This window comes from Heterodontus francisci, chromosome 6, assembly GCF_036365525.1.
Source record: "Heterodontus francisci isolate sHetFra1 chromosome 6, sHetFra1.hap1, whole genome shotgun sequence".
In the NCBI taxonomy this organism is placed as follows: domain Eukaryota; kingdom Metazoa; phylum Chordata; class Chondrichthyes; order Heterodontiformes; family Heterodontidae; genus Heterodontus; species Heterodontus francisci.
Genome location: NC_090376.1, coordinates 79517751 through 79544994, shown reverse-complemented (window position 1 = coordinate 79544994; position 27244 = coordinate 79517751). Strand labels below are relative to the sequence as shown.

At 39.2% G+C, this 27244-nt stretch overlaps 1 protein-coding gene across 11 annotated transcripts in view; it reads left to right on the top strand.

Annotated features, from left to right (window-relative positions):
• picalma (phosphatidylinositol binding clathrin assembly protein a) overlaps positions 1 to 27244 on the top strand; it is a 143183-nt gene that overhangs the window by 96008 nt on the left and 19931 nt on the right. For 4 of the 11 annotated variants that reach the window (XM_068033953.1, XM_068033954.1, XM_068033952.1 and 1 more), the window contains exons 10-16: positions 2600 to 2723; positions 3810 to 3949; positions 5954 to 6054; positions 12287 to 12433; positions 12556 to 12639; positions 21793 to 21873; positions 24300 to 24416. In XM_068033953.1, coding sequence (XP_067890054.1) covers positions 2600 to 2723; positions 3810 to 3949; positions 5954 to 6054; positions 12287 to 12433; positions 12556 to 12639; positions 21793 to 21873; positions 24300 to 24416 — 794 coding nt within the window. Of the gene's footprint in view, positions 1 to 2599; positions 2724 to 3809; positions 3950 to 5953; positions 6055 to 12286; positions 12434 to 12555; positions 12640 to 21792; positions 21874 to 24299; positions 24417 to 24534; positions 26771 to 27244 lie in introns of those variants that run through there. The other 7 variants (XM_068033961.1, XM_068033959.1, XM_068033958.1 and 4 more) reach the window with 4 other exon arrangements.

Sequence of the window (27244 nt, the reverse complement as noted above, 5' to 3'; positions counted from 1 at the left end):
GGGTTGTGGCGAGTGGGCTCGGAAAATTCTTCCAGGAGAGGCCCGCCTCGACGCCTGATGCCAAGAAGGCGTCACCCCATTTTTCCGGCGGTGGTGAGGCCTCAGTGCTGCCCCCCCCCCCCTGCTGCATGGCGGTGGAGCCTTGATTTGTCTAATATTAATGCAAATGCATGTTAAATTAAATTAATTGGACCAGGCGGACATTCCACGCTGATATTCCGGCCAGTGGTTGGAAGTCTCTCGTCTTCTGATCCCAGTTTGGGGATTCAAGGCGAGAAACTGGTGAGGAGGGGGGAGCAGTTTAATTTTCAGGTCGGGAGGGTGGGGAGAGCGGAGGAAACTTATTTTATTGGCTGAGGGGATGGTGGGAAGGGTTTGAAGGGCAAAGATCACAAAGTTTTGGGGTGAAAGGTCAGGACTGGCAAAAATAGTTTTTCGGGGGAGAGGGAAATTATTTTATTGGTTAATGGGGGGTGTGGAAGAGGGGATTTGATGTGTACTTTATTGTTTTTATTTAAATTAAAGGTAATGTTCCCTTTTAAAATTGCCGGTAGGAATTGCAGTCCTTTAAAAATGGCGCCTGCGCAGTGGCATCGGACGCCATTGCTGGGGACGAAGCGTCCGCCCCCTCTACATCATCGGGCATGGCTGTTCCACTCCCTCCATTTAAATGAGCTCCTGCATGAAATATTGCAGGGGTTCAGCGATGGCAGACCGCCTAGATCAGAGCGCACTGCCGCGATTTGCAGCGTGCTCATAAAATTTAGTCCCCAGTACGATGAGTGATTAATGCGGTTCCCATAATTCCGTTATGTATAGCTAACATGCTCCTCTAATATTGAAGCCCTCATTTCATTTTCATAACATCTTGACCTAGATTACATGAAGATCCTCCCTTACAAAATAACCTCTACTGTTATATCCACGTCCAATCACTAATATACCCTTAGCAATAATGTGCAAGGAAGATTTTAAATTTTACCAATGCAAGGATTTCACAGTTTGCTGACAGTGATTGCATCAGGGCATATGAGTTCTTCAAAGCCAAATGCCAGCTGAACCAGTGTGATCTGTCCTGCTGCCTTACAAATTGATTCTCTGTCTCGTGTAGCTTAATTTGACATGTCATCTGGTTAGTCCCCATATTAAAGAACCCTATACTCTGCCCCAGCAGAGCAGCGAACTAGTTTTGATGGGGTGCATAATCTTTATTTCCATAGGCCCAGAAAATACAGAGTAAAACACAAACATCGTTGTGTACACAGATTGAACTTTGAAGTCCTAGTAAATCATTGGAGAGATTTGAACATAATTCTGAATATTGTGTGGCTATAATTAAAATGTCCAGCTTTGTTACCAAGGAATGGTATGGAGAGTTAAAGGAGAAAATAAATTCTTCTTTCCACCCCAACTATCGACCTGCCTTAGACAGTGGAGATGGAAGGTGGAATTTTAACCCTCAAGGACAGGTGGGTTGGGGGAAGTTGGGAAATAAAAAGTTTAAATATCTCAAGCCCAACACCTGTTGTTCAGGCTGACTGTTGGGCGGGAAACCTGCTGAAAAAATTTAAGATGTTGTATTAATCTCAGCAAGACATTCCCATCTGGGAATCCTCCATCACACTGCAACCCCCTGCTCTCTTCACAGTCCCGAGTAAATAGCGAGCCAATGTGTCTTGGAACTTTTGATCATGACTTTTATAAAACCAACATGGCAAACTTCTGGACCTTCTCCTACCTGCAGCTTCATGATATATACAACTCTGCTACACTATGCAATGTGATTAAAAAATGATACGCTCACTAACGAGGAGAAATTCTTCAAGCAATCATCAAGAGCAAACATGCACATCAATATATGCACAATTATGAATATTAAACTAAGGAAATGCACATAGGGAGGTGACCAAGAGAAGCAATAGCATGTAAATAGGGACTTATAAGGAGCTTACCTTTCTTGCCTACACTAAATGAGTCTTTAAAAAAAAAAAAGTAACTTGTTACATCAATCAGCAAATGACTCTTTATTTCTTTTGGAAGTATTGATATTTTTGGTACTCTTTGCCTTTCTTGCACTGTATGCTGCAGGGAAAGGTCATTTAAAATTATATTTGAGAATTTGAGCCCATTAATTGTTGATTCCTTAAATGAACTTGACCCTATTTTGTTAGATTTCTTCCCTTTCCAGTTGTTCAGCTGCTTATATATAAAACAAAATGTGCTGCCATTGAAGTTTATCTGTTATCTGTATACATTTTCAGAGTACAAATTATATGGAATGGTGGTGTGGGGATGTTGGGCAGTTCCATTTCCCTACCAAGTTGAATGCTGCACATTTCATTTAAAATCGTATCTTTATTGTGTCATATTTTCAGCATAGTCCAGCTACATGGAATTACATACAATATACAGGACAGAAACAGACAGTTCAGCTTAATTCATCTCTGCTGGTGTTTATATTGCATGAGTCTTTTCCCATTCCATCCACCTCATCTTAGTCTTTTGGCTGTGCTACTGTGCTATTTTTTAAATATAAATATATGTTTTTTTAAATTGTTCATTTGCAGCTCAGATTTAATACCTCTTTCTGTTTTTCCAGGGCTAGCACCCTTTCAAATGCAGTCTCATCACTTTCTAACACTGGCATGTCACTTAGCAGAGTGGATGAAAGAGAAAAACAAGCTGCTTTGGAGGAGGAGCAGGCCCGGTTGAAAGCACTTAAGGTGAGGTGGTCTTTTTGTTTCTCTTCCTTCATCTTCCCCACCCTACTCCCAGGACCAAAATTGAAGTTCAAGGCCATATTACCTGTGGCTTGTTCACTTGTTAGAATGTTGACATGCTTTGGTAAACTATCTTGCACCTTCCCTGACTGACTCATTTTGAGACAATCCAGTCAATTCCATATGCTAATTTCCCACTCGCCCCCGAGCCCACGTCTTTCTGTGATTTCACTCCCGTGTTTCCTTATATCCTCTCCAAGCTTACCTTCTCCATGAAATCCATTCCTACTTCCTTGGCCCCATTCCTACTAGGCTGTTGATGACTGAACATACCTTCTTTCCTCCTTTGCACAGAAGCTTATGGCATTATAAATAGCTCTCGCTCAACGGCAAGTAATCCTTCCTTTCAAATCCAGCATTAACGCCACCCCCTCCCCAAAATGGTCTACCCTTAACCCCCTCGCAAACTAGAACTCCATCTCCAACGTCCTTCTCTCTTTTCTCTTAAATGTTGAACATGTTGCCTCCCAAATCCATTGCTATCTTTCAAACAGGTTTCTGTCGCTGTCATTGTGCCAAAATGACCCTAATCAAAGTTGCAAATTGGATCCTGTGTGATTGTGACTGCAATGCATTATCTCCTCCTCCTCCTTAATCCCTCTGCACCCTTTGATATGGTCCTCCTACAGCATCTCTCCTCTCCTCCACCTCAGTGGCACTGCTTTAGCTTTGTTCCATTCTTACCTATCCCAGTCACAGCTTGTACTTGGATACTATTTAGAGTTCACTTTCCTCCGAGTCCTGCATTTTTTCTTTGAAAATTTGTACAGTATCATGACAAAAATAAATCACCACGAAGTGTAATATTTAATGTTGTTTCGAATGTTATTGTAAAAATGTAAAAGTACAAACACCCCCCCCCCCCAATAAGTTAATTAAATCTTACTGTGCTGAATGAAAATAGATCCCAGTTAGTTGTCCAGTAAATTTTAAATGCTAAATTGAATGCCTGGTTTATTTTAGTTTATTTGTGGCCAGTTAAATCTGGTTTCTCGTGTCTGTAAAATAGTTAGAATTGTTTTCTAACAGGAACAGCGCTTGAGGGAACTTGCAAAGAAATCCTATCCGTCTTCTGCAACAACTGCAGCATCACCCAGTTCTACCTCGGGTGGAAGTATCAGCACGACAGCAGCCATTGACCTCTTCTCGACACCCAGTTCTTCCAACAGGTATAAACGTCTCCGTTTTTTTTAGTAGCTTAATCATCATATTTGCACTTTGTTTGAATCTGACCATGAGGGAGTGGGTGTCGCTATTGAGCCTGATACTGTCCTGAACCGATGACACAGATGAATTCCAGTAGGGTTCATGGGATTGTGATGAGTATCAGGAGCTTTGGAAAAAGAACGCTTCATGTAGGTTTCTTAATGAAATTGAATTTTTTTAAAAATCTGAAGTTTAAATACTTTAATCTGTATTGATTGATCATGAACTGGAGCATGGAGTTATGGTAAATAATGGAGTGATTTGAATAGTGATATACCTCTGTCAGTCATAAATTTTGTGTGCAGAATCTGATAATATTGATATGGGAACAACATTTTTCAAATTATTAAATTTTGTACAGTTAGTTATGTCTCCAGCCTTTCAGTGTAATTACACGCACTTCACTTTTTGTACAAACCAGTTTGCGATGGTTCAAGTATGAGTAATTGCACCAGAAGTTTCTGAGCACAATATTAAAGCAAAATGGCTTAAGTGAATATTTATTCTTCCTTCAGGATCATAAAAACATAACTATCTGATCATTATCACTTTTCTATTTGTGGGAGCTGGCTATGCGCAAATTGGCTGCCACATTTCCTGCATTATGACAGTAACGACACTTCAAAAAATACTTAATTGGCTGTAAGGTGCTTTGGGGTGTCCGGTGGTCATGAAAGGTGCTATATCAATGCAAGTCTTTTTTTTCCAAAGCAAATTGCTAATATGCTAAATAAGCCTAGTGCCAACATTTAAATTTACAGTAGGAACATTTATTGTGGGAGCAGGGGTGATGCTTTTAATCTGAAGTACCTTCCTTTCTCCCACCTCAAAACAATTGGAAAAAAAAAAGCCAGAGCAATTTTTCCAATGTATAGCTGAGTCATACAGATCAGGAAAGTTTGGCGTTCAATCCCCTAATAGCTTTCAGATAGAACAATTTATGTCCACTGTAGTTGGAGGTCGGTGCCCCTTGATTAGGGGTGGGGGAAAACTGATACCCATCATAGTCCTGTGACTCCTTCTGGAGCTTCATCTGTGCCATCGGGTAAGAATGATATCAGTTGTGAAACCCACTCCCTCATGGTCAAATAGCCTGCATTTCACTCTCATAGCTCATATGTGAAAAATGAGCTCTTGACCGAGGTACCGAGGAAACTGACGCCAATGCAACTGTACCCCCGAAAGATGTTGAGACCTTTAAGGAGGAAAGGAAAAAATCTGATGGAGAAAGTTTTTTTTTATATGCAGTTAGTTACACAAGGGAAGGAATTTTTGTCTATATAATTTGAATTGCATTCTCAGCAGCACTCACATCTAGAAAGCATTTGCTCCAGCAATACATCCTGGTTCATATAAGTCCATTGACTTTGTAATCTTTCCTTTATTCCCAAGCTGCAACTAAATTTTAAATTTGTTTTTATTGTTGGGATTGGCATCTGGGTGTGGCTTGGTTGCCAATCTTCACCTGTCTAAATGATAGCTGATTGGAGACAGGCCAGTTAGCCGCCTCATTCAAGTGGGTCTGATGAGAGAATGCAATTGCCCAAGACTGCTTTTCCACTCGCACAGATACAAGTAAAGTTTTTCCAACAGGAATTTCTGACTTTTTGGACTGAAGTGTTTCTCGGGATGACCGGGAGGAGTAGGGTTGAAGTACTTCCGATTGAAAGTATCTCTCATCCTCAACTATGGGGTAGTCTTCCTTTATGAATCTTATATTTAAACAGGAACACCTTTCCACACTACAAAATTCATGGTGATTGCCCTGTTACATGTTTTGAAGCCAACGTTCGAGCCATACTTGAACTTAAAATGATAACCTGTTACATATGTTTTTAAAAATGATTTACCTTGTTGGAATATTTATGTGGAACCCAATATGATAAGTAGATTTTAAATATTTCACATTGTATTTGCTTGGTTTGGAGTACAAGGTGTAAGCAGCTATTTTGAATTTTTCCCTGCAGCACTTCCAAAGTGCCAAATGACTTGCTTGATCTTCAGCCAACATTTCAGCCATCCATGCATTCTATCTCTACAGTACCCCCGGCAGCTAATACATGGGGAGGTAAGGTGCTGAGAAAAATCTTCTGACTAGCCAAAAAAAATTATTCATTATTAAACTTTTACTAATGTTTAAATGTATTTTCAGATAGTTGAATTGTTTGACCAAAATGTACGAAAGATCTAAAAATTGCTACTCTTGAAATTAAAACTAGTTTAAATAATCAATAAAAGTCTGAGTTTATATCCATTTTATGAAGAAAATCTATACAGCCTCATTATGCAATATGGTAATGAATGCAGATTTTCTATTAAAATGTGATTTGATGCAGTAATTTAACAGGACGAATCTCTAAGACAAGACTGAACAGAGAGCAATATCTGGGATAGCTGCATTTTGATACTTTCTAAATGTAATTTTAAGCAGAAGGTTTAATGCTTCACCTATTTGTCAATCTTTTTTCCTCATTTAGAAGCAATGGCCCCGATAATAATGGGCCCACTTGTTCCAAATGGGTGGGAACATGGGATGTGGGAGTTATGAACGGGAAACCAGAAGTACTGGTTTTCTGAACATTCCACAGTTAAAAGCAGGGCATCTTTTTAAACTTTATCCAAGTTTCCTGCTCGACACCTAGGATGGCTGGCTGGCTGCCTGCCTGGTGGGAATGCCTACAGGGGAGGAGCAGGTAGGGAGGTGGGGTGAGACTGGGATATGAGGGGAAGGGAAGAGGTTTGGGCTGGAGCGCGGTAGTGGTTGCGTCATTGGGGGAAAAGGAGCGAGGTGATGGTGGCAGTGGGGTTAGCAGATAGATTGTGGGAGGTTTACAGAATGCTTGTTGGGCTGGGAGGAAACACTCCTGGCTCACAATTAGTGCTTTAAGACACTTAACTTATGGATCCAGCCCTTCTTACCTTTTTATATGCCACGTTTCCCCAGCCCAGGGAAATCCAGCCAACATTAGTTAAAACTAAGAAGCTTGTTAAAATGGAAGCACACAGTGTCCTTTTAAAAGTTGTTACTGACCCACCACCTGAGAGTGGATTGATTGTCCCCCTGTCCCGTTTCAGTCCCACCTCTGTTAAAAGCGGAAGTGGATGGGTTCAAGGCGGGTTGGATTCAGGTTTTACTTTTTTTAAATTTTCTCTTCTCACCTGACCCAAACCCACCTGCTTTTGAGGATTAAATTACCCCCAATACTTCAGATTGAATTTTTCTAAACTATTTCAGAAGCTATAAATGTGAGTCTCTTAAATGTTATGCTAACACTTATGTTTTGTTTTTTACTCCTGTATTTGTATCTTACAAATAGCTTGGGAACATTGTCCACGTTAACAGGGCCTATAGATATAGTGGTAACTTCCATGTGTATGCTGATGACACTCAGTTCTGTCCACCATCTCTTGACCCCTCAACTACCTTTGTGTTGTCAGACTGCATATCTGACGTTCAGTCTTGGATGATCAGTAAATTCCTCCAGTTGTACATTGGGCAGACTGAAGCCATTGTTTTTGTCTCTGGCCACAAACTCCCTACCATTGCTGCCAATTCCATTCACAGCCCTGGCAACTTTCTCAGGCTAAACCAGCTTGTTTACAGCCTCACTGAGCTGTTCAACCCCGAGGCGAGATTCGACCTGATATTCCTCTTCATCAGAAAGACTTTCAGCCCTGTGTTCTTGCATATACCCTCTGCTCTTCTCATTTTGACTTCCTTTACTTCCACTCCACCTTGAGTCAGTTGGATCCAAAGTATAGAATGCTTTCCCAATATTTCTCCCTTCTCTGCTAAATTTCCAGTTGTTAACTTTTTGTAGTGCTTTGGAATGTGATTTTGCTTTGTGGTCATTGAATGCTTTTCTTATCTCTTCAGTGGATGGAATAGACTTTTGATTTGTGAAGCAAATTTAACAGGTAGCGGCTATTTGAGTCAACCACAATTTTTTGAAATACTGAAATGTGGGGCCTTTGAGGGGTATGAAATTATGCTAGTCTCAAAACTTCTAATACAAGAATTGTTGGTTCAAACCCCTCTTCAGGACTTGACATGAACTAGGTTTATCTTTCAGTACAATACTGCGGGAATGCCACATTGTTGGAAGTGCTGTCCTTTCGATGCTCAGGTGGATGTACGAGATCCCGTGGCATGATTTGTGGGTGGGGAAAAAGCAGAGAATTCTCCAGGGGCGGGATGGTCAGTGGTTCATTCATCTCATTTGCTATGTGTGGAATTCATGGTGTGCACAACTTGACTGCTGTGTTTGCCTATAACAATGCCTACACTTAGAAGGAATTGGCTCTAAGATTCTTTAGGACATCCTGATGAACTGAAGTGTATGATATAAATTATTTTTTCTCTACAGATAGATCAGTTATTTTAGTGCTGTACAAGTTGCATGCTGGTGTTAACTAGCTGTTTGACATATTTTTAAAATGGCAGTTTTAAGAATAACATTTTAAAATAATTATTCATTCGATGTGAGCGCATTCAAATGGTTCTAATTTCAGTAGTAAGATATAGTTATCAAATAAATTGTAGTCCAGGGTTAATATAATTGACTAGTTGATTAACCCTGTAAGGAATGAGGCTATCTTTTTTTTAAAAAAACTTTTAAAAATGTGTCTGTCTATAACCTATTCAAATATCTTGCATGATGCAAGCGTTTTACTTTGTGCAGTTTTTCTGCCTACCCTTTGGAAGATAGCACCGTTAGCAGGAAAAACTAGTCCTCTGTTATTATGAGTACTTAAAATAGTTTAAACTTGAACTTTTGTGCAGCTAATTTCCATGAGAATCTGCAGTGACCTTCAGACAAAAGGAAGCAAATTGCTAATAAAATAGGTCTATGTAATAAACGGTAGAGTGCATTATTTAATCCTTTGAAGATCATGGCACTCTAGTTTGCCTGCCTGGTTGAAAAGATTTACTCCCCACTCGTCTAGGATGATGGCTAGAAACATTTTGAAAAAAATCCTTGCTAGTTAGTTTGGAAAAAAACCTATATATCTGAAGATGTACAGACAGTATGATTTTTAAATACTTTTTCAAAAGCCATATTTGTTCAAGATTTCTAAAAGCCATACTGTCTGTTTAATATTCGTTACAGTTAACCAGATGCCCGGATAGTTAGTTCTGAAAAACTATTTTCCAACCCTACAGAAAGGAGGAAATTTTGGGATGGTTTGGACTGCCCAATGCAGTATCACTTTGTTTTGAACTACTGTGTGTTGGTATTTTCCAGGAGTCAGTACAGTTTCTATCACTGAATATAATTTGGTCAGATTCAATATAATTTTTGCTACCATTTCCATTCACAGACCAGATTTGTTTTGTTGAGATAATTCTTGAGTAACCATCTTCAAATGCTCTTTAATTTTAACAGTATTAAAGCTGCCTGTTAGTGTGATTTATTAGGTCAGTAGCTTTTTGGATACATTTCACACACAAAATTGATATATTGATGACATTGTTTTCATGGACCATGATTGTTTTCACCATGCTTTTGCCTCGGTGTCAAGGTGCTGAACAAAGGTTCAGTCTTTCCACACAGTGAGGAACATTTGGGACAAATTATGTCAAATCACACTTGTACATCCCAGTGGTACATTCAAGAACCATAATTGTAGCAGATCTGACTTCTCTCACAGGTATGAAATGATGTATGCCACACTTGATAAACATATTAATGTACAGAAAATGTTGGAAACACTGAATGGGTAAGGCAGCATCTGTGGAGCAATTGATGACTTAGAGAGTTAAAAAGGGTTGAGGTGAGGGGGAAGAACAAAAAGGAAGGTCTGTGATAGGATGTAAAGCAAGAGTGACTGAGTCACTAAATGACAAAGGATGGTGGTGCAAGGAGAAAGGGGTTGGCATTGGGACAAGACAAGAAACAAAAGATGGGTCCAGAGGAGGTGTAAATGGTAATCATTAACAGCACCTGCTGTCTGACAAAATGGGAGCATTGGTTATGATCTAACACAGGGGTCTATAACCTGAGGCTCCAGAGCCACATGCAACTCATTAAGGACTTGTGTGGCTTCCAACCTTAATCAATCAAACCCATTTTGATGGAAATTAAATGGCTTTTTCATTTTTAAAAACTTTTAACAGTTTACTTGTGAGAAAGTGTTATGTTGTTGAAATGCATCTCTTTTTCTCATTATTAGTGGCATTTGAGTAACAGCATTGCGGCTCTTAAGATATTGCATTTTTGACTAAATTTTTTTAAATGGCTTTTGTTATTAAGGTTGCCGACCCCTGATCTAACATCTGTATTGTTTCTTATGTTATAGGTTTTCTATTCATTATGAAACATTTTAACAGATGATAAAATTCGCAGCTGAATGAAACATTTATGCCCAATTTGCAAGAGGCTGATATTTGATTTGAAAAGCCAAAATGAAACAAATGTTGTGGTCATACCATGCCCTGTAAATTTGATTGTCTTGTTTATGTGCTGGTGATGGCTATTAGTTCAAATCCATGCTTTTTCAATATTATCTAAACTTGATAGCCAGTCACTTGAATTCCTTTCTATATTATGTAATCGGTACACCAACTGTCAATTATAAACTTGTAGGTGCAGCTATATTTGTGACTTTTTCAGCATCTTTTAATAGAAAATAGTGGAAACATAGAAACTGGGCAATGTTCAAAGAACACCAACACAAATGAAAGTCAAGTTGGAGGCTTAGAGAATAAATGTTAATGAAACTCTGTGTGTGTGTATAATTACACAGCACAATGGCTGGTCTCATCATTTCACTATTCATGATTCATTTATAAAGCTAGCTTCTGTTTCTGGTGAATGATCACCCAGATGCTGTGGCTTAGCGCTGACTACAGAATGCAGCTGGGCATTTGTGCAATAATTAATTGAGTATATTTTACATTTCATAGCAGATCTTTTGGCTTGATATGCATCAAACTATTAAATATTTTGAACGTATTGCAATTAAAATGAGTAAAGATTTACAGAGAAAATCTTAGCTGACTGCAATATGTTTGAAGGATAAAATTCCTGATAGTTTAATTACAAACTGACCTTATACTGGAGAAAGTGTAAATTGCTCTGCAGTAAAGACACCTCACTGCATCTTTTTGTGGTAAAACGGGAAGGTTTCCTTTGACGTACGTTTATCGGAGACGTTGATTGAGTGCTGAGAGATATTTGGTTTGTTACTGGCAAACAACATGTTAATAATTGAATTGATCTTTACACCATAAAAATGCAACATTTGCAAATCATTTAATGCACAAGTTACTAAGATGTGCATTAGCGACTTTGTTGATTTGATGTGAAAATCCTGTTATGGAACAATCAGATAGCTTTCTGAATTTTGCTGCTTGATCTCTAATGACACTCCACAAATATATAGATTGACGCTAGAGTAGTGCTCTGCTTCTTTTAACAGCTAATGCTGGGACAGTTATATTGAAATCAATGCACATCATATGTCGTCAACCCCTATCCAAGGTTGATGGACTTGTCTGGTAAGTTGAATTGCGTGTGTAGTTAGATGAAGCAGCTGCATATGATTGATGCTCTGGTTTCATAGTCAAAATCATTCACATACTTGTTTGCAGTGACCTTTTTTTTTCCACATGTGATCCCTGTTTCTTCTTCCACTCTATTTTCCCCTTTCCTCCTAGGTAGAAGGAAAGGGAAAAGAGAATAATTGTTGCCTCTATAACCTTTCTCCAAGTGTCAATTCATTTTCTTCTGAGCAAGGAATTTCTTATTTAAGTTAGTGTAATTCTTTATCAGAGGAGGACTACGATTGATGCAGATGTGTTTGTCCCAGTGGTCTTTGTGAGAGGTTTGGGAATTTCCATTGTTAGTTGTCCATGGTGATGAAACAAGTACAAGTAACTGTAAACATAGCAATATGTATTTCCAGCCTTAAACGCATATTTGTGTATGTTTGAGCATTGTATAAAACTAAAAGGATATGATTTGTTTGCACAAATAGTTTGAATTCTCTTCCAGAAAGAAGGGACATAATATGTACATACATAAGCCTTACAGACCGGGCTATATAATGCAAGACTCATTCATTGGACTCTTTCATGGGAAAGAAATTTGACTCAGATTGAAATATTCAAGTAATGGCAAATAATTTCACAAATTTAGCAAGAACAAGGTTTCATACCAGCAATAAACTGGTTGGACCCATCACTTGCATTGAATGTATATCCCTTGAATAAATTGTTTTTCTGTCCTTTGACTTGATTGATGTTTCTTTGCTTTTTCTTGTTTTGTTTCTGCTTCCTTTACTGTTGCTGTTTATAGATCCTTTCTCCTCTTCTGGTGCTGGTGATGAAGCCATTCCAAGCTTAAATCCTTTTCTTACGAAAGTTGATGAAGTTCTAAATGCCACTGTCGCCTTCTCAGATGGTGTGACCTTTACTTCTAGGACGCATAGCCATGAAATGTTTGGTAAAGACCTGACCAGTTATAATTTCTACTAGGACAAGTTAAAATTTGCTTAATTATTGAGACTTATTTCAGTACTTCAAGAATTTGAATCTATGAACACATGCAATTTCTTGATTCTCCAGATCATTTCAATCCTTTTACTGAGCCAAGTTCTTCTGTTGCCACAAAATATGAATACACTCCTCGGATAGACCGTTTTGTCTCAGGTACTCCGATGGAAAGTTTTTCCACTACAATCTTGGTGGGCTGAAGGGCCTGTTTCAGTGCTGTATCTCTCTATGACTCTAATATCTATGTTTTCTCAGATCAGAAAACATACCACTCTACTTTTAAAAGTTATAATCAGAACAAAAATTTTAAAAATTGAAATAATTGAGCTAGACCTGTTCCTTTTCTAGTGAGTGAATAATGCAATTTATGCAGCCATGATTCAGTACTGTTCTATGCATTTAAATTAATTTTACACAAATGTGTATAATTTTATTCAGGTAGGTCAGTTCTTAAGAATTTGTCTAGTTTATTTACATTGTGGATTTTTTATTTTATTTCATTTATTGACAATAATAGTGTGTGTGTGTCTTACAGGAGTGGATATTTGACAATTTTGCCTTGAAACAGTTTTTATTTGTTTTAGTTGTCAAACCTACATGATTGTTTTAGATTAATTTTATTTCTTCTGGAAAAGCCTTGTAATCTACATGCTTCCCAGGTTATTTTGATGTGTGGGCTGCGAAGGAACAAACTGCAGTAATAGCATCTCAGCATCACCTTCAGCAAATTGCATGAACTCCAACTCTGGATCATACGGCATATATGCCACTTCCTATACAAATTGCAAATTTCACCCCTACATACTGAAGGATTACTGGAGGGGTTGCAGCCAGAAAAGCACAATTGTGCATATATTATGGTCAGGCCCCTGCATTCAGCCATTTTGATTAGCAACTTAAGAGATCGTAGGAACATGATTGATCTTTCAATTCTGGAAGACTCATACTTGGTAGTTACTGGAGAGCAAGGGGCTCCTTTAGCATGTAGCTTGACACAGTTCTTCTAGTTGCAAGATTTATCTTCCTGCTGTGGTAGAATGCAGGCCTTCTAACAGATATGTGGATGTAAGCTATTTGCAACAAATTATATTTAGGCCTCTGTCTGTCTGGAATTGGAGAATACCAATCTGGAGGCTCGCTCAGCACAACCCTATGTTAGGAGCACTTCCCAGGTGGCGAAAGAAGGCCAGCTTGACTGTCCCAAAAGTGAGTAAGGAGAGTAATTCCAAGAGAACCACTAATAAGCAGGACTACCTTGTTTCCCCATGTATCTAAATCCCAAACTGAAATAAAATAATTCCTTTGACTCTTAAAAGCTATATTCCCAGTGCAAGTCCTATCATGCCAAGAATGCTTAATGTAGAAAGAAATGAATAGCTCCTGCAAGCACCATGTAGTTGAGTATACAATGGCTTCTTAAAATAAATGTGAATGCAAAGTAATATAAAAAAAAAATACTGTGACAATCTTGCATTTTTTTAATGGATGGTTAGTTTATCCCTGACACACAAAATACTCAATAGTCGTTTGGTAGTACAGAACTTGAGTATTGCTGAAAATAGAGACATTTTGTCGAAGCTTTTCTTCTTGTACTCATCAGGACAATTCACAAGAATACCAATGTAAGGGAAGCAACAAATTTATACTGTATGAGAAGAGAGTGCTGATGGGTTGGCAAGTGGAATCTGATGGGTAGAGGTGTTGCCACAGAGAATGCACCAGTTAATGGTGACTTGACAGTTAACTGCAAAGCTTTGTTTGAAATTTAAACCAGGCAGCTTGACTCTGATTGATTAGTCAAGGCATTGCCCTGAGGAATGAACCAGCGAATGGCTGTCACTTATTTTGTTTAGCTGAAACAGGCACAATGTGTGTACATGTTCTTTCTGTCTGCAAAGAAAAGGGCTCTGTGTATTAATATACACAGCTTCCAGTATGTGCAAATGCGCCACACTGCGAGCCCGACTGACCATCTTAAATTGGTTGTTAGCATAATTCTTAGCACACTGAGGGTTATTTAGCGAATGTTGTCCAATCACGGAATCGCATATAATGTTGGACACTGTGTTTTGAATTTTGCAAGCATGGGCTGGTTGGGTATGGCCTGTACCTTGCCCATTGCGAACAGCGGAAGGGACATGTTGCCATGGGATCCCTTCTAGGCCCAGCTCTCCAAAACATCTTTGTTGGGTTCCATGAGAAATGTGTCTTCGAGGGAATAACGCCTAACCTCCTACCTCTTGCATATTTCCAATATATAGATGATATGTTTGCTATGTTTGAATCTGCAGCTGCATGTAATAGTTTCCTTACACGTCTTAATGGGCTCCATCCTGCGCTCAAGTTCTATTTTGAAATGGAGCATTCAAATGAGCTGCCTTTCCTTGACGTAATCTGCTAAGGGGGTCTCTACCATGGTCTACCACAAGTCTACCTTCACTGGTTAATACACTCATTGGGATTCTTACAGTTCCATGTGCTATAAGATTGACCTTATCCACAACCTCGTAAATGGGGCCCGAGCCATTTGCTCACCATGCAAGCTTGATGCTGAAATAGGGCGAATCAAAGGCATCCTGAGGGACAATGCTATCCTGATCAGATCATTTCTTGCTGGATATCGCGCAAACTTATGAATGGGCCTAAGGCTGTCATTTTCGGCTCTGAAAAGTGCCCAGTCTACCTCAGATTACCCTGGAAGGGTAATGTATCCCTAAAATTTGAGTAACAAGTGAAGCTAGCTGTTTCACGCTGCTACTATGCAGTAGCAACACGTGTGGTGTTCGCCACGAACAGGATGCTGCCATCGAGCCAAAAAGATGTTTTGCCTATCACACAAATGAGTAATGCGATATATGAATTGTAATGCCTTTGTGATGCTAGGTATATAGGCCGTACGTCCCAAAGACTGGCGGATCGTATCAAACAACATGTTCCTTCCACTGTTCACAACGGGCAAGATGCAGGCCGTACCCAACCAGCCCGTGCTTGCAAAACTCAAAACAGTGTCCAACATTAAATGCGATTCTGCGATTGGACAACATTTGCTAAATAAGCCTCAGTGCACTAAGAATTGTGCTGACAACCAATTTAAGATGGTCAGTCGGGCTCATAGTGTGGTGCATTTGCGTGTACTGGAAGCTACGTATATTAGTACACAGGGCTCTGTTCTTTGCAGACAGAAAGAACATGTACACACATTGCGCCCATTTCAGTTAAACAAAATAAGTAACAGCCATTCGCTGGTTCATTCCTCAGAGTAATGCCTTGACCAGAGTCAAGCTGCCTGGTTTAAATTTCAAACAAAGCTTTGCAGTTAACTGTTAGTCGCCATTAACTGGTGCATTCTCTATGGCAACACCTCTACCAATCAGAGTCAACTTGCCAAACAATCAGCACTCTCTTCTCATACAGTATAAATTTGTTGCTTCCCTTTATTGGTATTCTTGTGAATTGTCCTGATGAGTGCAAGAAGAAAAGCTTCGACGAAATGTCTCTATTTTCAGCAATACTCCAATACATATTACACAAGTTCCTCGAGTAACCCAGAGGCTGTTTCTTCTCATTTTGTTTTTCTTGAAATTTGGATGGAAAATGAAAAGCTCATCACTTTTTTAAAAAAAAAGATACTCCTGGATGTTTGGCCAAAAGCACTGGAGTTGGGTTTAATTTTGTGCTGACTGGTTTAGCTATAAGTTTTATTCTTTTGCTTCCACTTACAATTTAAATTTTATTAATGAAGGTATTGAGATAAGGTCTGAGACTATTTTATAAAAGTTGTCATGGGGGAAGATTTCCTCTCTGTGCCAGGAATTGAGCATACAACCTAGGCTGGCATTGTGCTGCATTATCAGATATGCCATATTCCAGTTGATAAGTTCAATTTTCCTTCAGCAACATCCCTTTCCCCTTCAAAACCATCATCAACAACTCCTGAAAAAATCTTTGACCCCATCCATCCTCACCTTATCTGCAATTTCACTTTCCCTGCCAAAGTCTTCTACCATATTGCCTGTTTGCCCACTTCTCCCACATTTCCTTAGTTAAGTCTGTCCAGTCCAGTTTCTGCCCTTCTCGTGGCACCAAATGGCATAAATAAATTTCACCTAACCTTTTTCCTCAAACTTTCTGTTTCCAGAACTAAAGGAAATAATCTTTTCCTATTTACTGGATTGAAACCTTTATCATTTTAAAACATTTCTTAAATCTCCCCTTGGCCTTCTCTGCTACAAGGGAAATAGTCCGAGTATCTCAAACCTCTCAGCATAGCAATGGTTTCTCATCCAGAACAAAGAACAAAGAAAATTACAGCACAGGAACAAGCCCTTCGGCCCTCCAAGCCTGCGCCGATCCAGATCCTCGCTAAACCTGTCGCCTATTTTCTAAGGGTCTGTATCTCTTTGCTTCCTGCCCATTCATGTATCTGTCTAGATACATCTTAAAAGACGCTATCGTGCCCGCGTCTACCACCTCCGCTGGCAACGCGTTCCAGGCACCCACCACCCTTTGCGTAAAGAACTTTCCACGCATATCCCCCCTAAACTTTTCCCCTTTCACTTTGAATTCGTGTCCTCTAGTAATTGAATCCCCCACTCTAGGAAAAAGCCTCTTAATATGCACCCTGTCTATACCTCTCATGATTTTGTACACCTCAATCAGGTCCCCCCTCAACCTCCGTCTTTCTAATGAAAATAATCCTAATCTACTCAACCTCTCTTCATAGCTAGCGCCCTCCATACCAGGCAACATCCTGGTGAACCTCCTCTGCACCCTCTCCAAAGCATCCACATCCTTTTGGTATTGTGGCAACCAGAACTGCACGCAGTATTCCAAATGTGGCCGAACCAAAGTCTTATACAACTGTAACATGACCTGCCAACCCTTGTACTCAATACCCCGTCCGATGAAGGAAAGCATGCCGTATGCCTTCTTGACCACTCTATTGACCTGCGTTGCCACCTTCAGGGAACAATGGATCTGAACACCCAAATCTCCCTGTACATCAATTTTCCCCAGGACTTTTCCACTTACTGTATAGTTCACTCTTGAATTGGATCTTCCAAAATGCATCACCTCGCATTTGCCCTGATTGAACTCCATCTGCCATTTCTCTGCCCAACTCTCCAGTCTATCTATATTCTGCTGTATTCTCTGACAGTCCCCTTCACTATCTGCTACTCCGCCAATCTTAGTGTCGTCTGCAAACTTGCTGATCAGACCACCTATACTTTCCTCCAAATCATGTATGTATATCACAAACAACAGTGGTCCCAGCACGGATCCCTGTGGAACACCACTGGTCACACGTCTCCATTTTGAGAAACTCCCTTCCACTACTACTCTCTGTGTCTCCTGTTGCCCAGCCAGTTCTTTATCCATCTAGCTAGTACACCCTGGACCCCATACGACTTCACTTTCTCCACCAGCCTACCATGGGGAACCTTATCAAACGCCTTACTGATGTCCATGTATATGACATCTACAGCCCTTCCCTCATCAATCAACTTTGTCACTTCCTCAAAGAATTCTATTAAGTTGGTAAGACATGACCTTCCCTGCACAAAAACATGTTGCCTATCACTGATAAGCCCATTTTCTTCCAAATGGGAATAGATCCTATCCCTCAGTATCTTCTCCAGCAGCTTCCCTACCACTGACGTCAGGCTCACCGGTCTATAATTACCTGGATTTTCCCTGCTACCCTTAAACAAGGGGACAACATTAGCAATTCTCCAGTCCTCCGGGACCTCACCCGTGTTTAAGGATGCTGCAAAGATATCTGTTAAGGCCCCAGCTATTTCCTCTCTCGCTTCCCACAGTAACCTGGGATAGATCCCATCCGGACCTGGGGACTTGTCCACCTTGATGCCTTTTAGAATACCCAACACTTCCTCCCTCCTTATGCCGACTTGACCTCAAGTAATCAAACATCTGTCCCTAACCTCAACATCCGTCATGTCCCTCTCCTCGGTGAATACCGATGCAGAGTACTCGTTTAGAATCTCACCCATTTTCTGTGACTCCACGCATAACTTTCCTCCTTTGTCCTAGAGTGGGCCAACCCTCTTGCTCCTTATATATGAATAAAAGGCTTTGGGATTTTCCTTAACCCTGTTTGCTAAAGATATTTCATGACCCCTTTTAGCCCTCTTGATTCCTCGTTTTAGATTGGTCCTACATTCCCGATATTCTTTCAAAGCTTCGTCTTTCTTCAGCCTCCTAGACCTTATGTATGCTTCCTTTTTCCTCTTAGCTAGTCTCACAATTTCACCTGTCATCCATGGTTCCCTAATCTTGCCATTTCTATCCCTCATTTTCACAGGAACATGTCTCTCCTGCACACTAATCAACCTCTCTTTAAAAGCCTCCCACATATCAAATGTGGATTTACCTTCAAACAGCTGCTCCCAATCTACATTCCCCAGCTCCTGCCGAATTTTGGTATAGTTGGCCTTCCCCCAATTTAGCACTCTTCCTTTAGGACCACTCTCGTCTTTGTCCATGAGTATTCTAAAACTTACGGTATTGTGATCACTATTCCCAAAGTGGTCCCCTACTGAAACTTCAACCACCTGGCCGGGCTCATTCCCCAACACCAGGTCCAGTATGGCCCCTTCCCGAGTTGGAATATTTACATACTGCTCTAGAAAACCCTCCTGGATGCTCCTTCCAAATTCTGCTCCATCTAGACCTCCAACACTAAGTGAATCCCAGTCAATGTTGGGAAAATTAAAATCTCCTATCACCACCATCCTGTTGCTCCTACATCTTTCCATAATCTGTTTACATATTTGTACCTCTATCTCACGCTCGCTGTTGGGAGGCCTGTAGTACAGCCCCAACATTGTTACCGCACCCTTCCTATTTCTGAGTTCTGCCCATATTGCCTCACTGCGCGAGTCCTCCATAGTGCCCTCCTTCAGCACAGCTGTGATATCCTCTTTGACCAGTAATGCAACTCCTCCACCCCTTTTACCTCCCTCTCTATCCCGCCTGAAGCATCGATATCCTGGGATATTTAGTTGTAAATCGTGCCCTTCCCTCAACCAAGTCTCAGTAATAGCAATAACATCATACTCCCAGGTACTAATCCAAGCCCTAAGTTCATCTGCCTTACCTACTACACTCCTTGCATTAAAACAAATGCACCTCAGACCACCAGTCCCTTTGCGTACATCATCTGCTCCCTGCCTACTCTTTCCCTTAGTCACGCTGACTTCATTATCTAGTTCCTTACAGGCTTTAGTTACTACCTCCTTACTGTCCACTGACCTCCTCATTTGGTTCCCATCCCCCTGCCACATTAGTTTAAACTCTCCCCATCATCATAGTGAATTTACACTTTAATGGTCGCTATAGCTTCGATGTTATTTTATAAAAAGAGTCTAAAACTGCACACAGTACTCTAACTGACCTAATAACTGCCATGTACAAATTTATCACGGCATCTTTCCTCTTGTACTCTATGCCCTTACTTAGAAAACCTCAATATTTATGGCCTTTTTAATAACATTATCTGCTTGCACTTTCATTTTCAACGAATTAGGTATTTGCACCCCTTTTTCCTCCTTCAGTGCATTACATCATGCTTCTCTGCATAAAAATGCAACTGTCTCTTGTCTGCCTATTCTGTCTGTGACCTGAAGTTGTTTGTCGATGGTTTTTGTTAAGTGCTATTATTGTCATGCTATCTATTCCACAGGGCTGCCATTGCTACCGATTTGGATACATCTGGTTTATCTGTAGCAATAGCTTCTCCTCTGCCTCCTGCATTGTTACCTCCAGGATCCCATTAGTATCTATTATTAGTACCCGCCCCCCCCCCCCCCCCCCCACCTCTTCCTTATCTACAAACTGCCTTTCAGTGACAACATCTGCCAGACATGGAAGACTTTCACATGTACGCTGAGATTGCCCAGCTGTACCTCCCTTGACCTTCTGACTGTCTTTGTGGTGTTAGAATGCTTGTGCAGCATCCAATCCTGGATGAGTCAAAGCTTCTTGAAGTTTAACATCAAGAAGTTTTCAATTTAAAACCATGTACTTGTTTATAACCACTCCATGCCTTTGCCTACATTTTTTTTTCCAGCCATGTACTCCCTCCTGAATGCTGCATTGCTGTCAATCCAGTCTGTTGTGTAGCCCTCCCCACCCTTTGCACCATTGTTGGCAGAGCCTTCAGCTGTTCTAGTGCTACTGGAGCTCTCTTTCCAAACTGCTTTCCTTTTTAAAAACATCTGCAACTTTTAACTCTTTGACCTACATTTGATCACTTATTTTCCCTCACAGCTTGGTTTCTTCTTTCATTAAGCTTATTTGTAAGGCAGCTTGGAGCATTTCTTGTGTAAAGGCCAATTGTTGATGAAGATTCCATATTCAAACAAGCATGGGGAGTTGTCTTGTAATTCTGGTCAACATTCTTCCCTCAATCAACACCAGCAAAAGGAAAAATATGAACTGGCCATTCATCTCACTTGTTTGTGGAACCTTACTATCTGCAAATCGGTCACTGTTTTGCCAACAGAGCAAGTGTCTGAACTTCAAAAGTTGTTACTTGGATGTGAAGTGTTAGATAGAGTAAGATGCAATATTTTCATTCTGTTTGTCTTTTTATTTTGTCATGCTCTTACTCCCTCTTTTTCTTTTCTCATTCTTTTCCTCTCCTCTGTTTTTCCAGTTCATGCACAAAAGAAGATTTCACTCTTCCCCTCTCCGTTAATATAGGGATCTCAGTCAAATATTTTCTCTCAACAATTGGCTCCCACCTGGTTTTGGACATTTCTTTCACAAAGCCTTCAAGGACTGCATCGTAAAACTAGATGTTGGTTTTCATTTAAAGTTTAGTCTAGTACAGATATATTCTGTGCCTTATTGACATGTGTTTCCTATGTACTGCTGAGCTTTGGTAATTTTAAGGTGATAGAGCGGAGGAGTATCGCATTTTAAAAAAAAAAATTCAAAAGGCATCTGAGACCCAAAATGAGAGAAAATGCTAGAATGTGGTCAGCTGAAATAAGCTTCTGAACTGCTTATTAAGTAGTCTGACAAATCCAGTGCAAATACTCTTATTGCTGTTTTAGGAATTAATTATCAATGTATTTATGCTTGAAGCACAGGTAGAATTGTTATAGGTTAGTAAGTCATTGTTAAAATTTGAGATTAACTTTCACTGTGCATTTTAGTTTGTTAACTACATGCAACTAACAAATTATTTTTTCTGTGCTATTTCTACTTGTGCTGTCTTTAATCCTATGCTCAGTAACACTGCTTATCTTTCTGTCCTTTTTCTTTGCACATTTTATCTGTTAGATTCCTTCTGCGGTCCTCCAGCCTATTCTAATGCTTCCCAGTTTAGAACTGAACCCCCTGCTGTAGCTGGTCTATTTGCAGGTAGGTTTTACATGATTTCTTCTTCTGAAAGTGCTGTTAGGTCAAGTCTTTTTAGTTTTGGATATTGTGTGCTGAATTATGGAGTACATTCTCATTTGCATGTGAAATAGGCCGAGGTCTCCAAAAATCTCAATAATCTGTTTTGAATAATTTGCTACTTAATGCACAAAAATATCTTTTATTCAAGAACTGTCTTGGTACTTCATAGAATATACCCCACATATTCTGACTATAGTGATGCTCTTGCATTTAGATAGAAAACCAAACTTGAGACATTCAGTTTTGTATGTTGCATTCAGCTATGTAAAATGCTATTCAGTGTGTAAATTATCAACAAATTCTCCCATGTTTTTAATCTGAACTTAGTCGCTTGTGAATGTAATACGTTTTAACAGTAAGTTTAGACAGCTCGCCATATAAATGTGTGAGGGGTAATAAACAGCCTTGTTCTCTCACCTGAGAAAATATATAAATTCCTACTCCATCAGTTTGTGCCAAGTTACATTACTGATGACAATGAGGAGATTTCCTCCTACACCTAATTCTGCTTGGCAGCCTCCCCCACCCTAATTCTTCAAACTTTATCTGAATATACTTTTATTCCTTTCGCCCTCAGCTACTTATTGCATACTTGAATAACTGGGTGGTATACTACATGCAGCATGATTTTTCAGGAAGCTCAGGTGATATCCTTGTGCAAAATGGCAAAGGTAATAGGATCTCATGATCATTAGGGTTTATACTACAAATTTATCAGGTTATATTGGTACCCCAATGATATTTGTCATGTAACTGAAGCTCAAAATGATCTTGGAAAAATTGCAATGTGAACTTCCTGCATTTTCTCGAAAGCCATCAATTCAAGACTTTCATTTGATTTAAATAGAAGTAAATTTATAAAAGTGCTTTGTAATGTGTAATTTTTTTGTAGCTGGTGTGCCTTCATAACAGCAATAAATAGTTTTAAATATTAGGTAGAAAGTGAAATGCATAGCTTAGATGAAAGTGAAACAGTTTCCAATTATTTATCGATCCCTCACCTTCCCAGTAAACCATGTTTGCGAAGTTGTTGAATGCCCTGTTTCTGCTGTAAGTCAAGCAAATGACTTGACAGTGATTCTGACCAATTATTAGATGGTGGTGACAGTTAACTTCAAGAAGTTCCTATTTGTAAAATTGACTAGTATGAATTTGGAATTTTCTTTCTTGCATTTGCTATTTGAGATATTTTGGCTTATAAGCATACGAAGTGATTAATCTTTCTGACTTCCTGGTGTAAAATCACTTGAAATACTGAGTGTTGCAGAGTTGCTCTCATTAACAGAACATTACATTACATAGCCTGTTTCTGTGCTGGAAATTCTATTTGGCCCAAGCTTTCTGTGATTGTGTTTATGCTCCACAAAAGCCTCCCCCACCAGACTTCATCTAACTTTATGTGCATATTTTTCTATTACTTTCTCCCTCACTACTTTTTTACCTTTTCCCTTTTAAAAGCATCTATGCTATTTGTTTCACCTACTTCACGTGACAGCAAGTTCCACATTCTAACCAGGTCAGCTGTCTAATTTAAATAGGCACAGTGCCAGTACAAAACCCCACAGTTTACTGACTGCAAATATGAATCAGTGCCATGATAAAAAGTTAGCAAAGACATTGTAAGGGCTCCCAATGCTAACAATTCTTGCTTTTAAACATGAAGATACTGCTACGGAATCTTTCTTGTTGCACGTAGAGATTTCATACCAGTATTACATCAGTTTTACATTGTAACTTTATTCTGGCATAAACTCTTGACTGGTAGTTGTTATAATGCCGAATTAAGTTGCGTGCATGCCAACCATCCAGACTTTGAGGGTAAGGTCTGCGAGTCTGTATTCGTGGCTGAAAATCATTTTTTTCTTGCTGTTTGAAGTAATTCCCACTGCTGCATATTGTAGTTAGGAATTCTGGCAAGAACAGAAATTCCTTGCTCACAGTTTCTGGTGGTTGTAATAACTTCAACTAGGGGAGGAAGAGAAAGAGGGGAGAAGATGGAAGCAGTGACTTTTGGAGGAGCAATGTTGGCAAAATCAGGAACAGTGCTTTATGTGAGGCGAAAGCAGGAGCAGCAGGGTGGGGAAATTAGATGAATGGTGGAGAGAATGACTGGGACTATTACTTCAAGAAAGCATTAAAAAAATTGAATTAGAAGGAATGTTTCTACAGTAAATGTGTGAACTGTTTCTAATTAAATATTGCACTTTAAACAAATTTTACACAAAGTATTGTTTAATGTTGGTTGGTGGTAGAAACAATGTCACCAAGTGAAAATAGTCACAATGTGAAAGTCGGTTTGTGCATTGCAACAAAACTGCATTCTGATTGATGTATGAAGAAGAATAGTCAATCTACTCTAATATAGCCATTCTTGCTTCTATTTTTAGGGTTCAACCCCTCACCAGCTACTCAGGCACCATCATCAACAAGCCTTAATGTTGACTTTGAGTCTGTATTTGGGACTAAATCAACTTCCACAGCCAATAGCATCATAGATTCTGGTGGTAAGAATAACTTCATTATGTGGAGTGCCACAAACTTGTCTGATCTTGTATGTGTACTGAAATTGGTGTCTAATGTATGATTGGAAAATACTATATATATTTCCCTCATGTTTTTCAGTCTGCACAGTCAGTTTGCTATCATCCATGGAGGAGTGGGGAGAGAAAGTATCACCAGGGATCCTCTCCTTTTTTAAAAAAAAAAATGTACTTTTGCACTGCTGTTTTGATTTTTTTCCCTACTCCTTTCTGTATATATGGCTTCATTCTGAACTGCAATCTTGGTTCTTTTGAGGTGATAAGGATGGATTCTCTTGTGAATGATGCAGTGAGATTCAATATAAACAAACCATCCAGATTAGTGACGTTTTTTAGCTAAAGCTTCTATAGCATTTAGCCTGGTGGTGTCAGATATTACTGTATAGACTCAATATTAGGCCAGAATTGCCTTGTCTATTCGATGTTAAAAAGGGTGCTAAAGTGAAACTGGTCTGCTGTAAAATGTTAAACAATTGAGGCGCATGCATATGTATAAACAGGATAACTGGTTGGTCCCATAATTTGGCATGGGTATCTATCCACGGTACTGAGCTCTTTGGAGACTCTGACTTAAGCTGAAGACGATCTCTGTTAAAGTTGAAGTGGTTTGGAACATGTCTGTATGATCTTGCTTTTTAAGAATTCTGACTGAATTACGCTTCTTAATAAGAGACTTGTGAAGTGGTTTTTGTTTACTGACTGGCTCTTTGTATTTACTTGATTTAAAAGTTCAAGCATTCATTGAGCTTTTCCTTATCGTCTGTGTTACTATTGCTTAACTTCAGCATTAAATCACTTTGTTCCCTGCTATTATTGCAACCAGCTCATACTTGAATCTTGCCTGTTAGTGGTACTCTTAACACTATTTAAAGATAGTGAATTAAATTGCTCATTATTGTGACCACGAACACATCAAATTGACAATTACGGGAAGCAGAAGGCTGTTGCTAGTTTTCTAAAAGCATTTGTCCATCAGAAAAACAAAATCTTTGTTTTTTTTTAAAGTGAATAAAGGAAGTAGCTATATAATAAATGGCCGGCTGGTGAGTTTGTGTTCTCCTGCAGTTATAAGTATTCCGAAATATTTTACATGTAAACTTGTCACATAGCTAAAATGTGTAGTGGTTTGTATTCCATTGCTGTTTTCCAGTCTCCATATAATCTTTTGTGGCTCCCATCTGTCCCAAGGGACTCTCTGCTATATATTTCTCTGATGCATTCTTTTCTCTCTAAACTATAATCGCCCTGCTGTTGGGTTTAGCTTCTTGAACTCTGCAGTTGTGGCAGATTGGAAAAGGTTGTTCCATAACTGGTGGAAAATAGATACTTGCTCATTGGTGGGTTTATTTCTGCTAGACCTACAAAGTTCAAGAAGCAAAACTAATGAGAAGTATAGTTTAAGCGCATGAGTAGAAAATATAACCTCAAAGATGGGACTTCATCAATTGCCTACGGCTCTGATGCTGTCATTTGAATGCCCTAGCCTTTATTTAATATTTTAACATGGTGCTGCTTCAATTTGTTGTATTTTAATCTTTTGGGATGTTGCATTGTCAGTGTTGGCTGCTTCCAGTCAAAGGTTGCAGTTTTAAACAGGACTTTGTATGCACCAACAGATTGGGGGCAAAAATGGCCTGATCAAATATAGTAGAGCCTTTCTTATATTATATATTCCCAGATGGTTTCCCTTCTCTGCCACCATGGATGATGTGCCTGTGCGTGCGTATAATATGTTCTTGGCGAAGGCATGTGATTAATATACTTAAATTATTGACCAGTTTGCTATCGAGAATTCTGCAGAATACCGCAGTTGTTTGCACCCAGAGAACATGACTTTGAGAAACTGCATTACTTAAACAAGACAGAATTAAAACACTGCAGAAATTACTTGGTGCTGTGGTAAATTGGAAGTTGTATATCATATCATATAATATAATTTTGGCTCAGAACTGATCATCTTAACAGCAAGTCAAACCAAAAGCCGTTTTGTGCAATACCTTTTAAAAGAACTGCTTAAAATGAAACCATGTTCCATTCTGATAACTGCTGCCTACGTTAATATGTTTGAAAATTTTGAGTTCAAAATTTTTGAGTTATTGTTGGAACAAAACATTGAAAGTGTTCTTTCTATTAACCAGAAGATAATTAGTGCCCAGAGTTTCCATTTAATTAGCAGGTGGCATTTGAGTTGGTATATTTATTTCCCAAGTGAATTAATAATGACATTGTTCAGTTGCTGTATTGAAAGATGCAAAGATTTTGGGGAATGTGGAAGACGAAAAGTATATCTTGCAGTCAGGGCTTTTTATGTCTAAATTTTATTTTTAACATTGTACAGCAATAAACTTGTGGAAGTTCAAATGAAATATGTTGTAATTGTATCTAAACATCTTGGTTTGTATTTGAAATACAGCTTGCAAGATTATTTAATATCAGCAGACATATTACATGATTTTCCTTTTTGACTACACCAGCTCTTTTTCTGCATGCAGTACTATTGTTCTATTCCTGCATGCTGCTGCACTGGATTTTTTTTTTTACAAAAGTAGGAACATACTATTGGTTAATAGTTTTTGGATCCTCTTTAATAGATATGTAATCAGTAAATATGTAATGCTGTAATTGTATTTACTGGCTTGTTTTACAAACCTATTACGCTATTTTAACTTTTTTCCACCAACCATACATATGGGTCCTTGGCTTTGCTTGGCATGCTTGAATGGGTGAGTTGGGACTTTAACATTCCAATATTTATTGATAAAATGTAAGTGTTAAGTGTTGGCCCAGAAATA